This window comes from Panthera pardus, unplaced genomic scaffold (genome assembly GCF_024362965.1).
Source record: "Panthera pardus isolate Hobbes unplaced genomic scaffold, ASM2436296v1 HiC_scaffold_3, whole genome shotgun sequence".
NCBI classification, from domain to species: Eukaryota; Metazoa; Chordata; class Mammalia; order Carnivora; family Felidae; genus Panthera; species Panthera pardus.
This window is the reverse complement of record NW_026526876.1, coordinates 54,979,101-54,993,814: the sequence shown is the minus strand read 5'-3', so window position 1 is coordinate 54,993,814 and position 14,714 is coordinate 54,979,101. Positions and strand designations below refer to the sequence as shown.

The window sequence follows — 14,714 nt, the reverse complement described above, 5'->3', positions numbered from 1 at the left end:
CCATATTGGGCTTTGTCCAAGGTGACAAGTCATGGGTGCAAACAGTGGGGCAGAAGCCGGGGCAGCTGGGCTGGGGGGAAGGAGAGGCACCACAGAGAGGCTGCGGCCTCCTAGAGCTACTCCCTTTCCTGGAGGCTTCTGGAGTCCCACTCTCTCATCTCCTTGCAATAACCTCCCATTTCCAGCCAGCTACCTTGAACCCCTGCAATCAGATCTGTCCACTGGAGGAAGCAGAAATAGCACCCCACCAGGGGCAGTGGGCCAATTACAGGAAGATGCGAACCCGCCGCTACCTCAAGGCAGCCCCAGGGCCCACGATTTGGTGGCACAATGTCCCCCTTGCCTGGTGCATTCTCCTAAGTGTGGCCCCGTGAACTGCCTTGGCCTCTCCCTCTGCTCAGAGGTTTTATTTAGATTGCAGGCCTGGGGCCTGGACAACAACCTGGGAGCCCTCCCTCCCTTCGAAGAGAAGAAGCAGTTCAAAGTAACAAGTCATTTTCACAGATGGGAGAGAAGACAAAAGAGGCCGGCTCCTCACCCCAGGCACCACCTGAGCTGGGCTTATCTCCTCATGTTCGGGCCAGTCTCATTTAAACATTTCAGATCTCTGAAGCCCAGAGCGTCCACAAGAGGTTTTTATTTGCCACAGAATCAATAGTGCAAATTTTGTTCTATAAAAATCTGCCAAGTACAACCTTAAACTTTTCAGAGTGAGAGTGCTATTTCTTTTCCCAACACAGCTCCAGTCCTGTTAGATGTCCTCTGTGGTCCAGCTGGCCCGTCTTTCTGTACCTCCTAGCTTCCTGGGGCCACAGAGGAACAGAGCTGGGCTGGGGTGAGGCAGCAGCAACCCTGGGCCCTGGACGAGCCATGTAGCCCCTCTGAGACTCAGTGTCCTCATCTGTAACCTGGGGCCAGTAGGACCTGCCCTGCCTTTTCTGCTTTTAACGAGGCACTGCAGGGGCACCTGGATGGCTCAGTCAGTTGAGCTCATGTCGTGATCTCACGGCTCGTGGGTTCCATCCCCACGTTGGGCTCTGTGCTGATAGCTCGGAGCCTGGAGCCTGCTTTGGATTCTGTCTCCCTCTCTCTGCCCCTCCCCCCACCACCATTCTCTCTCTCTCTCTCTCTCTCTCTCTCTCTCTCTCTCTCTCTATTTCAAAATAAATAAATGTTAAAAAAAATTTTAATGAGTCACTGAACAGGGAAAGCTGTAAGATTTGGGGAGAAAAAAATGTGTGTCTTCTTGGTTGCTGGTACTAAAGCCGCAGCCCAGAAGCAGTCAGGTATTGTATCAAAAAATGCTCCTGCCTCAGGGCCTTTGCACTTGCTGTTCCCTCTGCCTGAGAGCTCTTCCCAAATAGAAGCAGCTTGGATAGCTGCAAAGAGCTCTCCCTCACCTTACTTAGTCTCTGTTCTTTTTTCTTTTTTTTTTCTTTCTTTTTAAATATTTATGTTTTTATTTTGAGAGAGAGAGACAGAGCATGAGCAGGGTAGGGGCAGGGAGAGAGAGAGAGAGAGAGAGAGAGAGAGAATATCCCAAACAGGCTCTGCACAGAGCCTGACACAGGGCTTTATCTCACAAACCATGAGATCATGACCTGAGCTAAAATCAAGAGTTGGATGCTTAACCAACTGAGCCATCCATGTGTCCCTCTTTTTCTATTTTTTAAGCTCCAGATTATCATGGTTTGATTTTTTTATGGTTACAGAACAATTTAAAAATTAGATTTAAAAAAATTTTTTTTGAGAGACAGACAGAGCACAAGTCAGGGAGGGGCAGAGAGAGAGAGGGAGACACAGAATCTGAAGCAGGCTCCAGGCTCTGAGCTGTCAGCACAGAGCCCGACGCGGGGCTCAAAACCACAAACTGAGATCATGACCTGAGCTGAATCAGACGCTTAGTCAACTGAGCCACCCAGGTGCCCCTAAAAATTAGGTTTTAAAACAACTTAAAAATTAGGTTTTAGTACTAAGTTTTTTGGGTTCCAACTTATGTATACAATATTGAATCAACATTTCTTTCTTTCGTTCGTTCTTTCTTTCTTTTTTAATTTGAGAAAGAGAGAGTGTGTGTGTGATAGTGGGGGAGAGGGGGAGAGAGAGAGAGAGAGAGAGAGAGAGAGAGAGAGAGAGAGAGCCTGTGAGTGGGGGAGAGGAGCAGAGGGAGAGAGAGAATCCTAAGCAGCAGAGGCTCGATCCCACAACCCCAGGATCATGACCTGAGCTGAAATCAAGAGTCAGACGCTCAGCTGACTGAGCCACCCAGGCTCCCCTGAATCAACATTTCCAAACAATTCATGAAGACATGACATTAGTTACTGATTCAACACTATTCACCCAGTGTCACTATGTGCTACATTTTATTTTGTGCCGGATGCTGTTTTAATCGGGTCCTGATAGGAACAGCAGAGCGCATGCTCAGATTAATTAGATGAGTGCATAGTAGTCAGAGAACCTGGGTAGGGAAACCCCAAGAGATAATGTCATTCGCCCCACCTCCACCCCACCCTGGGGCTGAGGGGAGGAGGCTCTCTTGGACCTGGAGCCTCCCTGGCAGGAGCTGTGTAGCAGATGCTGTGAAGGCCTGCCTATCCCTGGCTTTCAACATTTCAGCACACACCAGCCTGACTTCCAACTGGCAGAACCTGCATTTCTTTGCCGGAGGGCTTTTTCTAGCAGTGGGGCTGGCTGTGCTCACCCACAGAGCAGGCCAACAGTGAGGGGGGAATGAATCCCTACACCAGGAACAACACTCAGCCAATGATGGATAGGAGCCGCGTATAAATACCCCTACTCCCTCCCTCCCTTGTGTGGAGGGAACTTTGAGGTGCGTGTTCTAAGACTGTATCCCCAAATTCCCCGGTGGGCTTGAGTTCTGGTTGCCCACAGTGTTAATTTGCTCAACCACAGGCCCATTATTGGCTTCTTCCCTTCTCTGTCACACTTCCGACTCGCCTACTGGCATTTTCTAGGATGCCTCCCAAATATACATCTTAAACTTGAATCCTCTTCTCAGGCTGCACTTCTGGGAAAATCTTTGGGGGATGATGGAGGGACATTAGAGCTCACAGTGACTCACCATGGGTTGAACCCAACTGGAAGCGAGAGGGTGGGAGCTCATTGCTGACGTTGGACAGGCCAACCTCCTGCGACAGAGAGCAGATCTGGAGGGGCAGGGGGTAAAGAGTAACCGGTCTCCTCACTGAACTTACCTTCCAATAAGGAGGGCAGATAATGTAAAAGCAATTGTAACCAGAAAATGATAGGACGCCCAACTGAAAAGTCTGGACCATCCCCCGAAGGAAAAGAAATCCCTGAAGGTGTTTAAGCATGGGAGGGGATGAGAGCAGGTGGCATTGTAGAATGTGGCCACAGCGTAAAACCTGGATTGGGTGAAGGCAAGAGAGGTGGCAGGAAGCTGCCCATAAGGTCAGGGAGAAGAAGGCAATCCGGGCTAGGGTGGAGGCAGAGAGAGGGGCAGGTGTGAAGGCTGCTGAGGGGGGAAGGGTGGCACTTTGAGATGGACTGATGGGAAGGGGTGAGGTGAGAGGGGTCATCATCGAGGGCCCGGTTCTTGAGCTGAGGGTGCCTGGGAGGTTGATGGTGCCAGATGCCAAGATGGTGGGGGTATGTGGGGAAGGAGTGGGTTTGCTGCGAGCTCAGGTAGAAGTAGGAGGAGAGTTTCAGACACGTTGAGTAGGAGGGGTCTGTGCGGCTGCCAGCGGAAGCAGCGCTGGGCGCAGGGGGGTGGGCGCGGTGGAATGGATGGCCCCGGACAGCAGAAGCAACACCTCGGCTGAGATGGATGTGCGGGAGTTAGCAAGCAGAAGCTGCGGCCATGGGCGTGCAGAAGTCCCCCCAGAGGTGAGAGAGGGGGTGAGACAGCGCCCAGGGCGATGCTTGGGGAGGTGCCACGCTTGAGGATGGCAAGAAGTAGTGGGGTTGGCAAAGTAGGCTGAGAAGGAGCAGCCTGCTCTGTGGGCGAGCAAAGTAGGGAAAGACCAGGGGAGCTGCCATCAGGGAAGCCAAGGGGAAACTGTGGCCAACAGAGTCAAATGCCACCAGAAGGTCAGATGAGCCCAGGAAAATGTCTGGTAGGGTCAGCATCAAGCCACAGTCGAGTGACAGAGGACACAGCCGGAAGTCTGGGTGGAGGAGTAAGAGGGAGGTGAGGGCAAGGAGACGCCACGTGTAGACAGCGCCTCTCAGAGTCACAGCGGGTCCAAAAGGAGAGCGGGAAACAACCCCTCCCACGCAGGAGAGAGCTGAGCCTCCCGTTCTGCAGGCAGTGTTGGGTCCCTTTGTTAACATGCAACACACAGCACACCCAGTGGCCTTCCTGTGGGCGCTGCCTTGCCAAACAGGACCACTGGAGACTCCCTGATCTCCTGGAGGGGCTGTTGGGATGGCAGAGAGGCCAGAGCTGGAGGCCCCTGTCCCCAGCTCTGATCAGGGCCACATACGCTTATCTGTTTCATACTCTGGGCTCTGTCAGTGACTATCATTCGAAGAAACTGCTCTACTTCCAAAAAACACTTGAAAAGTCATCAATCTAGTCAGGTTACAGATGGGGAAACTAAGGCCCAGAGAGGAAGAAACGTACCCAGGGTCCTAGTGAGTCAGCCACAGAGATGGAACCTAACACAGCCCTGGGACTCCAACTTTGGTATTCTTTCTACAACCCCACAGTCCCTAGGAAGAAAAGGGCCACGGCCAAGCCGAAGCCGGGGTCACACAGAGCCGCTGTTCGAGGCAGAGCCTGGGGGCCGGTGAAAATAGAGACAGACAGGAGAGGAAACACCAAATGACACACTGAGCACAGCACATACCAACGAGGTGGCCCTTGGCGCGGGAACAGAGCTGCTGGCCCCCAGCGTCAGGCCTGCCCAGCCTGCCCCACATCGGCCACAGCGTGACCTACCGGGCCCTGCCGCCCCCTAGGCTGGCCAGCCTCAGCCGGGCAACCCACTGCCCTGCATGCTCCTTCCTTCTCCCAGCCTGCTCAGACAAGCCCATGAATAGAACATTAAAGGCAAAACCTTCTAAAAGAAAAAGCAGCTCCCTGGTAGGAGTCGCCCCACTAAATGTCAAATACAGAGCAAGGCTTCCTGCCTTGTGTGCTTCTCACTAATGGAGGCACCTTAGCCTCCATATCCCCATCATCCAATCGCCCTATAAATAAATCATTGTGAGAAGAATGCCAATTTTCCCCCCAGGGCCTCATGAATCTCTCTATACAAGCATATGTAAAGGCCCCCTTCACTATGTGTTGGCACAAGAGCCCGGAGAGAGATGGCAGGCTCTGCGAGGGCAATTTTAGAGGCAGAAGCAAACTTTCATACCACCTCAGTGGGCTGAGAGCCGGGAGCCCAGCTTTTCTCTGATGTGAAAAAGGCTCTTCCTCCATTTCCCATGGACGCACCCTGACTATGCTGCCACGGCCCTCTGGGATCAGCCCAGGGAGCCGCCAAGAGGCCCAGGTCCAGGGCCTGCGGAGGTCTGTCTCCTAGAAGCCACTTGGCGCCCCCAGCCGTGCGGAGGAACCTGGTCACCTACGTGCAGTGCACGGAGCACTGGCTCACTCACCCCTGGAGTCCCCCACTGAGCAGCTCGCCAGCTCACCAACGGCACCAACGCGGCACCCAAGGTCGGGTGCCGACATAGGCTCCAGGGCCAGTAGGTCGGGCACATGCACTCAGCACACTGCCGGCTCGCACACCAGAGCTTGTTGCACGCTAGCCAGGTGTGTTTCTGTGCGCGCGCGCGCGCACACACACACACACACACACACACACACACACACCCAGTATTGTGCCAACACGGAGGCCTCCAGGGCAACTCTTCTGAATCAGATAGCAGAGCTGTTTGCTGTTTTGGATCCCAACTTCGCTGACTGATTAGACAATAATCACAGGCTCGGAAGCACCAGCCTATCTGTGAGATCAGACACCTTGCCTCACCATGGTGGATGAGAGCTCTCACTCAGAGGATTCAAACATGTTCTGAAGGGGGCAGGAGAAGTCCCTTCTAGAAGACCACTCTGAGCTCTGCATTACAGTCCAGCTAACAGACTAGGGCTGGGCCATGGGAGCGCCACCCCAGGAGGGAGGGAGAACCCCAGAGGTGGGGGGGCAGATACAGGTGGAGGGACCTGCCACTACCATCCACCTGAGCCACATCCTGGGGCCGTTGCTCTCCACACAAGCACCAGCCAGTCTGGAGGGTGGCTGTTCACAGGTCTACGAGGTTAGCCAGGAAGAGCAACATAGTGGCAAGATCCAGCCCCCAAATAAACCACGTCCCGGCCTTTCTCAAGGGCACGAAAGCAGGCAGGATGGTGCTGGCCCACTGTCCCATCTGTGTCATGAAGAAACCACAGCAGAAGGCAGTAGGTGAGGGCATATCTGCCCAAATACAAAGAGGGGCAGGGAAGAAGAGGATAGGTGGGACGATGACTCAGGGTCCTCGAGCCCCAGGCCCCAGCCGGAGATGCTCCTGGGGGTAGACCAGAAGGGGAGTGCCTGGGAACTACCAGGGAGCTCTGTAACAAGATACAAATGATTCATCAGTGTCCAGCATCCCGCAAAACAAATGTCACAGGAATTCAAGGCAGATGGGCACGTGAGACAGTGGAGTTTAGGGGTCAAGAGAACAAGTGAAAGAGTGTGGTGGCAGACAGATCTGGGATTGCATTCTGACTCAACAGTGTGTCAGCTGAGTGACCCAGGACAAGGGACTTCATTTGTCATGCCTCAGTTTCCATATCTGTATAGCAGGGGCAAGTACAGACTGACCTCAAAGGGTGATTATGGAGATCACATGACATAAGGTGTGGAGTCACTTAGCCAGGCCCATCAGTAATTACAAGCAGCTATTGCCACTGCATGGACACGGATGGGCACAAGTGGATCTTTGCTGCCCCTGTTTCCAGCCAGCATCCATACCTCCTCCCAGTGGGTTCAACCACGCATGCTCTAAGACCCAAGGTGGCTTTGCCTTGCCGTGGTGATGGACACCAACCAAGTCAGCGTGCCTCCTCTCCCCAATTCAAAGGCATCCAAGGAAGTCCCTGCTCTGGGCCCCTTAACCTTGGAGCTAATGTCTCCCTGGGTCTTCTCCCAGGCCTTGAGGAAACCCTCACCCTGAAGTCCCTGTCCCACTCTTCTCTCCGACTCGCTTCTACTCAGGGTGGCCTGGCCAGCGCACCCGAGAAAGGGCTGCTTCCGGCACTCTGCGTGGAGGTCCTGCCTTCTGCTGTCCCTGGAGGCTCTGTTCCCGTTTCACCAGCTATTTTGCTTCCTTGGCCATCTGTTCTCTCCCTGTCATCTCCTCTCTGTTTTAACCTTAACCACTACTTTGCTGCAGATGGTACCAAACAGATCCGTTCTTGACATCCTTCATGATGCCTGCCCCCTCCTTCTCATCTCCAGCAAGCGAACTTCTGCTGTGTCCTTTTTCAGGCTGTGACTCCAAAGCTCAGAGTTGAATTCACCCCACAAGCCTCCCTCCTCAGCCTCATCTGCTGTCAACTATGCCACAGGTCAGGGGACAGACACCTGCATTTTCCTCTTCCTAACAAGACTTCCCCTTTTCGAACCTGGCCAAGAACCTCTGCTGGTGTCAAGTCCACCGTCTGCTCCAGTTATCTACCTGGTGTCCATAAATAGTGCCCTTGAACCCTCTAGAGGGCTCAGGAGCAGCAGCCCGAGATGGAGACCACAAACTCCGGGATTCCTTCCTGCAGTGCAGGAGCTCGTGTGCCCATGCTCGGAGTTTGGGTCTGGAACAGCTTGTCTGTCAAAAATGGACCTGAGAGCTGCAATGAGGATTTGGCCACGTATTGGCATGACAGGAATCGAACCAAAACACATTTTCTGTGTGGTCTGAGCTCACAAGGGAAACAATACGCTGCTTTCCTTGCTTTTATTCTGGCTACTGATGAGAAAATGCATGCATGGGCTTTATTTAGCAACTCGCTCTGCCTCTCTTCTTCTGTTGGTTGTGTCCCGGTGCTCCCCTAAAATTCCTCCTCTTGGCTTCTCTTTTCCGGCACAAGGACGAGGAACTTTGAGGAAAGAAGCAGCCCAGAGTTTCCCAATGATAGAAGCTGTTTTGGTGACATTGGTTCCACCAGGCTGCATTCCCTGAGCGGGACAGAATTAGGCTGGGAAGACTGAAATTCCACTTCTGCACCGGGGTTTGGGATACAAAAGCCTCATATCTCAACCCTCTCAAGCAGGGCTCTTGTATTTCCGCTCTACACTTCCTCTGCAGCGGAAAGAGAAGTGTCTTGGCTGTTGGTGGAACACTCCTCCCTTCTCCTCTCCATCGGAGCTAAAGAGGGCCATGTTGTGGATGGCTGCAAGAGATGGAGCCTGCTCACCCCTGGCCACATGGAGACTCTCAGGTCACCTAGGGAACCTCAGGGATCAAATGGACGAAGCACTGACAACCCCATGGTCCTTTCCTCCCTCTGCTTCCCCTCCTTCTTCACACAAAGGAGACCCAATCCAGCCACCAGGCCAGCCCATCTGGCTATGGAAACCAAAAGAACAAAATGCATCTTACTGGATTGCAGACCTTAATCTAGCTCTTGCTGAATTATTCAAAGATGGCATTAACTTATAAATGAGTGTGTTTGACTGATTTTGTGGTTGATGTACAGATAAATTCTAATGAAAGACAGCTACAAGATTTTAAATTATTAATTAGACTGCCACTTAACAAAGCCTATTTGGCACTCTATTTCCTTGCTTAACAAGACAAAAACTTTAAGGACAGGTTCTTTATTAGCCCAGAGGCTGTTGATTTGCATTCTGTTTTTATAGCTCTAAAAATGAAAACCATAGATCCTGACCTTAAGCAGGCCACTTCTGGCAAAGCAAAACCCCCAACAGGGCTGCTCTTTCTTCCTGGATGGTGCTGGGTGGCTCGGGGCCTGGCTTGCTCTGCCTGCCTCTCATCTCTGACCAGAGGCTTGCTTTTTATATCCCTGGTTCTGCCAGGGTAGGCCAGGAGATGGAAAAGAGGGCAGGCAGCAGCTGAAGCCTTCAGCTACTAGCACTGTCAGCAGCAGGATCCACTGACGACTCAGACTGTTCTGGTTCACAGAGGTGGGGCTGTGGCCAGTAGAGTCCTTTCCTGAAGGGATGCAAGGCAGCGCACGCAATTCCTAAAATGTCCTGCCAGAAGACAGGACCCAGCTTGCTGTAACAGGACAACCAGAAATCAGAGCAATGACCCTCATGACCGAATGCCTACGTTCACTGCCTTCCTCCTCTGGGCCTTCAGACACTGAGCCTCCTAAATCCACAAAGCACTCCATTGTCAAGCCCACGAGCCCAACCCTTTACAGAAAAGAGGGTTTTTCTCTTCCACTCTGCCCCCAGGATCTAGGAATGGCAGCTCTTTCTTTTTTCAAACCCTCTTCACTTCACTGGACTATAAAACTCCCTCAGGTCTAGGACCCCATGAAGGGCCCTGCTGCTGATAGGCAGGGAAACTGCAACAATTGTCTGAACCTACCCTGTAACATTTTGCTTGGAGCTTTGGGGAACAATTGGAGAAGCAAACACTTCAATGGCCACCTCCCTTGGCATTGGCCTCAGGCATACCTTTGGCTTTCAGCACATACCTAGAATCCACACGGAGAATCCGAGTGTCTTGTACATGTGTGCAAAAGAAACAAGTCCTGGTGATCACAATCAGGGACAGAGAGAGAAGAATGTCCAGCAAAGGGCCAAAGTAAAAGTCCTTTGCCCACACAATGTCCCAGCAGAAGGCTGCAGGCCACTGGAGTTGAGCATAGCCCAGCAAAAGGTTTTTCTGCTCTGTTTTCCCCTGGTCAATCCAGGTGGAAACCTCTTTGCTGGAAGAAACTCTCTCATCAACCAAGCCATGAAGGAAGGGAAAAATAGCCCAAGTGGTGAACGCATATGACTGCCAAGCCTCCAGCAGCCACCTCTTGAGCAGGGTAAGTGAGCCTCCTCCAAGGGGAGCAGCCCCCAGGATGCACTGGGCTCATTCCAGGTTGGGTCTCTGGATGGGAAAGACAGGCTCCTGGAGGTTACTCAAGCCTCCCTGGGCACCTAAGCCATATAAATGAAGTGCATGGGCTGCTTTGTGGCTCACTTTAAACTAGAAACTGCCAAAAGGCAACAGACCAAAAGGAAAATGAGATGTCAGTTTCCCTCTATTATCTCCATCACAGACGAGGCAACCCAGACATGGCGGCTTTTTAAAACTGCCTGGGAAGCCTTAGGCACCAGGGCAAGTCTACACACTCCAGGCCGAAGCTTCTCAGACCTGGGCTTCTGCTCAGTTCTGTAAAAAGCCCCTTCTGTGTGCAGACACTCAGGCCAGCAACGCTAGCTGCTGAAAGGACTTTTAGTCTCTTTCTGCAGAGAAAGGGAACTGGGTGTATCCGTGAAGTGGTTTCTCCAAACAGCCGCAGGGACTTTTCCCACACCACAGTAAAAGGCAGCTAGCGTTTCCCCCGCACTGCCCAGGCCCACGTGGAAGACACAAGTCACACACAAGTTTGTGACTATTGACACGATGGGGCAACCAAGGCTTCCCAGTAGGCCTGAGCAAGCCTGGACCACCACAGAGCCTTTACAGCGTCCAGCGAAGGTGTGGTTTCTTCACCCACCTGTCCCACCTGCTAGTGGGGTCTCCTCCATGACCCCCACGCCTGCTCCTCTCCGCCCATCTTGAGGCTTCGCTTCCCATTCCTCTGCCACCTCCCCCTGCCCGTTTTCTCCTTCCCTATCCTACTGTGAGGTCAGAATCCTGTGCTTACGACACCTCGGTCTGTTGCCATGGAAACAGGGGCGGATTAAGGCAGGAGCGCTGAGCGCAGGGATCAGGCCCCTCAGCTACCTGAGCTCTCGCCTCAACCGGCTCCCGCAGGGCCCGGGTCGCCAGACACAGGCGCCGAGACTCGCCGGCCACCCGGCCGGGTCCAGGGACGAGAGGGTCCCGGAGGAGCGCCGCAGTTCGCCCGGACCTGGAAAGGGAGGGAGGCAGACGCAGAGGCCGGGGTAGCTGGAGACCGGGCTTGCGGGCTCACGGCGTGGTCACCTGCCCTCCCTGGGCCCTGGGGACAGCTCCCCGCGCGGCAGCCACGTGGGGGCGCGGCGGGACTTCCCCAGCACCCGCGCCAACTTTGCAACGCTCTGCAATGAGCCGGGCGGCGGAGGGAGAGGGAGGGTCGTGGTTAGGTGGTCGCGCGGGGCCAGCTCCCCTCAAGTTGAGCCTGGCACCTGCCGCGCACGCAACCGGCGCTGCCCCCCGCCTTAGCATTTTTCTGCTCCAGTCAGAGAGGAAACTTTGAAGAACCGGACATCAGGCGCTGGCCACCTTCCCTCGGCTGCTGGGTACCCAGAGCCCGTCCCTGAGGACCAAAGCAGACTGCAGGAAAGGTGCCCGTGTCCGGGCCCCGTCTGAGAAGCGAGGGCGCGCAGTGAGCGCCCGGGCCCGCGGTCACTGACCGCTGGCCGCACTGGAGCGCGGGCTACACCCGGCACGGTCAAAGCGGCAGAACTGGCAGCATGTGCCCGCGCAGGGGATGGAGCCTGCAACTGCAAAACTTTATAATGGCAAAGCAAAGGTCCCAGAAGGCCACCTCCCCTTCCGTCATGGGCAGCTCACTGTGGTCTCTAAATGACCTCGCCGAGCCAGATCCCTAGGCCTGGCCGCTAGATCCACGGAGCAAATCCCGTGTCTCGCAACTGGTCACCGACAGGGGCTTGAGCTCCAGCAGCAACCCCTCCGCAGGTGCGTCCCCGCAAAACCCGCCAGCCCGCCAGGGGCTGCTTCCCCGGCCAGGAGCCCCGGCGCCGGGCAGCTCTCAGGCGGCTCCCAGCCTCGCGGCTCTGTCCCGTGCACACTAAACTCCAACTTGCCCCTTCAGCTCCAACTCACCTTTGCGAAGCATGTTGGCCGTGGGGCCGCCACTCCGAGGTCGGCCTAGGCGCGCTCCCTCCCGGAGTCCGGATTCAAATCCTTGGGCGCCGGCTGCAGCTAATCCGAGCGCGTCGAGGCGGGGGCAAGCCGGGGATCCGCTTGAGCCCGGCAGCCAGGCCCCTCAGGGGCATGGTGAGCCCGAGCCCCGCGCCGAGGGCACCGGCGCCCACTAGCAACCGCGGCGCTGCCTGGCAGCCCGGCGCGCTCGTTCAGCCCCGGGACAAGCGGCTTGCTCCGCGGAGCCGGCGGCCTGCCTCTGCAGCCCCGAGCTCTTTGCAGGCGGTTTTGAGAGGGGACGCCGCCCCCCGGCCGCCCGGCCGCCGGGCTGCAGCCCCCTCCTTTCCGCCCCCTCGGGCCGCCGCCGCCGCGGCTGCTGCAAAAGGGCGCTCGCACGCACCGCCGAGCTCCGGGGAAAGCGCCCGGCGCGCGTTTGCAGGACCCGGTGATCGGCGGAGCGGGGCGCCTCCCTTCCTCCCCCCAACCCCCCGGCTTCCCCCACCTTTCCTCCTCCCTCCCTCCTTCCCTCGCTCGCTCGCTAGCTCCCTCCCTCTCGCTCCGCTCCCCGCCCCCGCTCACGGAGCGCCTCCCATACAAAATTTATGAAAGTGCTCTCAGCTCGCGGTGCCGAGCGCCGTCCTATTCCCAGGGCAGCGGCGCTCAGCCGCACGGCGCCGCCTCCCAAGGTGTTTTCGCTGCGCCCGCCCCCGGGGACGATCCTTGGCCCGCGTTGGTCCAAGTACCTGCCCCAGCCCCGGGCCGGCCGTCGGGTCACTCGAAAGCCCCTCCCGGGCCCCTCGGGCTTCCCGGAGCTCGCACCCGCAGCCCAACCCCCGCCCGCTCGCCCTTCCCGGCTGGAGGTCACCGAGACAGGCGGCTGGAAGCGTGCGCTCTGCCCACCAGCTGGGGCAGGAAGACAACCGCCATGAGACCCCAGTCACAAGTCAGCACCCCTGCCCATATCCTCTCTAGCCGGCTCCGCTTGCTTCTCGGAGGCTCGACGGCTCCTCCTCGCCCAGGACAGCTCCCGCGGACCCAGCCGCTTCACATCCACCGTCCCCCGATACTATTCTTTTGTCGGGGGGAGGTGTGGCGAACGCCCAGACTGGTCTAGTCCATTCAGCAAGCATTCAGTGAGGCCCAGTTGTAAATCCTAGAGAAAGAGAAGAACCAAAGTGGGGCTCAAGTAGGCTATCCCCGCCTAGGGGGTTCCCTGGTCTCCTTCAGTCTACACAGACCCCGCCCGGGGCTTCCTGAAAGATGGTGGAAGCACCGCCTAGAAAGCTGGCCCCGCGGGGGGCCAGTTGAGTTGAGCTGAGAAGGTTCAGGCCTGGAGAGATCCTAGGTGGAGGCGGCACCCCCTACTGGCCTGGGATAAGAGGGGTCCTAGGAAAGGAAAAAGTGGGCTAAGTCACTCATTCAATACACATTTATTGAGGGTCTATCCTGTGGGACACTACTATTCCTAGGGATTCAGCCAATGGAAAAGACAAGGTCTCTGCCTTTGTGGAGTTTATAGTTAATAGGGAGCAAATGAAAAAAGTCGAGATCAGGCAGTGCTTGGAAGAAAAGCAGGATATAGTACAGAGTTGATATGAGGGGGTCAAGGAGTGCTGCTTTGAGCAGGTGATGTCTAAGAGAGCTAACTGAAGTGAGAATGAGTTGTGATTCCATGGAGAAAAACTTGGTATGATAGGAAGGTTCAAAAGAAGGCCAGTATCATTCATTCACACATGCATTCAATGGCACCCAGGCTCTGTATTTGAGCTAACTACATAGATATGGACTTCCAGAAGCTTATGGCATAGTTTAGGAAGAAAGACCCACAAGCCATCTTAGAATATGACGAGGAGACATCAAGTGTGGGAGGGGGCTCTGCTAGCTTTGTAAGGGGGTGAAGGACCATCAAGGAAATCTTCACTAAAGAGATGCCATTTAGGTTGGGTCTTGAGGGCGGAGAAGGAAAAAGGACATTCCAGGCAGAAGAGAATGTGCAAATGCTTGGTAGTGGAAAAAGTAACTTTGTTCTGAAGATTAAGAAGATTGGTCCATCATGGGGGTGCCTGGGTGGCTCAGTCGGTTAAGCGTCTGACTCTTGGCTTCAGCTCAGGTCATGATCTCACAGTTCATGAGTTCGAGCCCCATGTTGGGCTCCACACTGACAGTGTGGAACCTGCTTGGGAGTCTCTCTCCCTCTCTTTTGGCCCCTCCTCTGCTCACATGTGCTCTCTCTCTCTCTCTCAAAATAAACTTAAAAAAACAAAAAAGGATTGGTCCATCTTGGGATGAACTGAAGGTGAGGCATTCTCTTAGCTTTGACCAGCTGCAGGGCTGGACTGACCTCACACCCTGCCTGAGCCCTGCCAGGCAGACATTAAAGCTGAACTTAAGGCACTGGGCACTGCAGAGGCTCTCCATGAGTTAACTGAGGCTCAGGGAGTCTGAACAACTTGCTCAATGTCACAGAGCAGATCAGTGCCAAAGTGTAGGCCTGAATCAGGGTATGCTAATCCTCCTTCCAACTCCATGAGCTGCCTCCCCATAACCCCCTTGCCCCACAAACTCTAGCATCTTAGGCAAAGTTGGCTGGGGCTGGGCGTGAGTGTGAGAAGCAGAGTTATTTCAGGCCTCAGGAGGGCTGGATGCTGCTTTGGAGTCCAGCCAGGGGGTGGGGGTGACTGTAGGCGGGTGTTGTGGTGTAACGTGGGGGTGCACTGTGCCTGCCTTCTTGTCAGGCAGTAATTACT

The 14,714-nt window shown here is 55.1% G+C and overlaps 1 protein-coding gene and 1 long non-coding RNA gene across 2 annotated transcripts in view; both read right to left on the bottom strand.

The window, feature by feature from the left end:
* The window catches only part of RTN4RL1 (reticulon 4 receptor like 1), a 72,742-nt gene extending 60,308 nt beyond the window's left edge, over positions 1-12,434 (bottom strand). The window contains exon 1 of the mRNA XM_053892495.1: positions 11,929-12,434. Within this exon, the coding sequence (XP_053748470.1) occupies positions 11,929-11,941 (13 nt within the window). The 5' untranslated portion in view covers positions 11,942-12,434. The remainder of the gene's footprint in view (positions 1-11,928) is intronic.
* Positions 7,912-11,248, bottom strand: LOC109255138 (uncharacterized). Its single transcript, XR_002075096.2, has 2 exons — positions 10,655-11,248; positions 7,912-9,210 (listed from the first exon to the last, which is right to left on the bottom strand). It is a non-coding gene; the product is annotated as an uncharacterized LOC109255138 (long non-coding RNA).
* Positions 12,435-14,714: the final 2,280 nt, after the last annotated feature.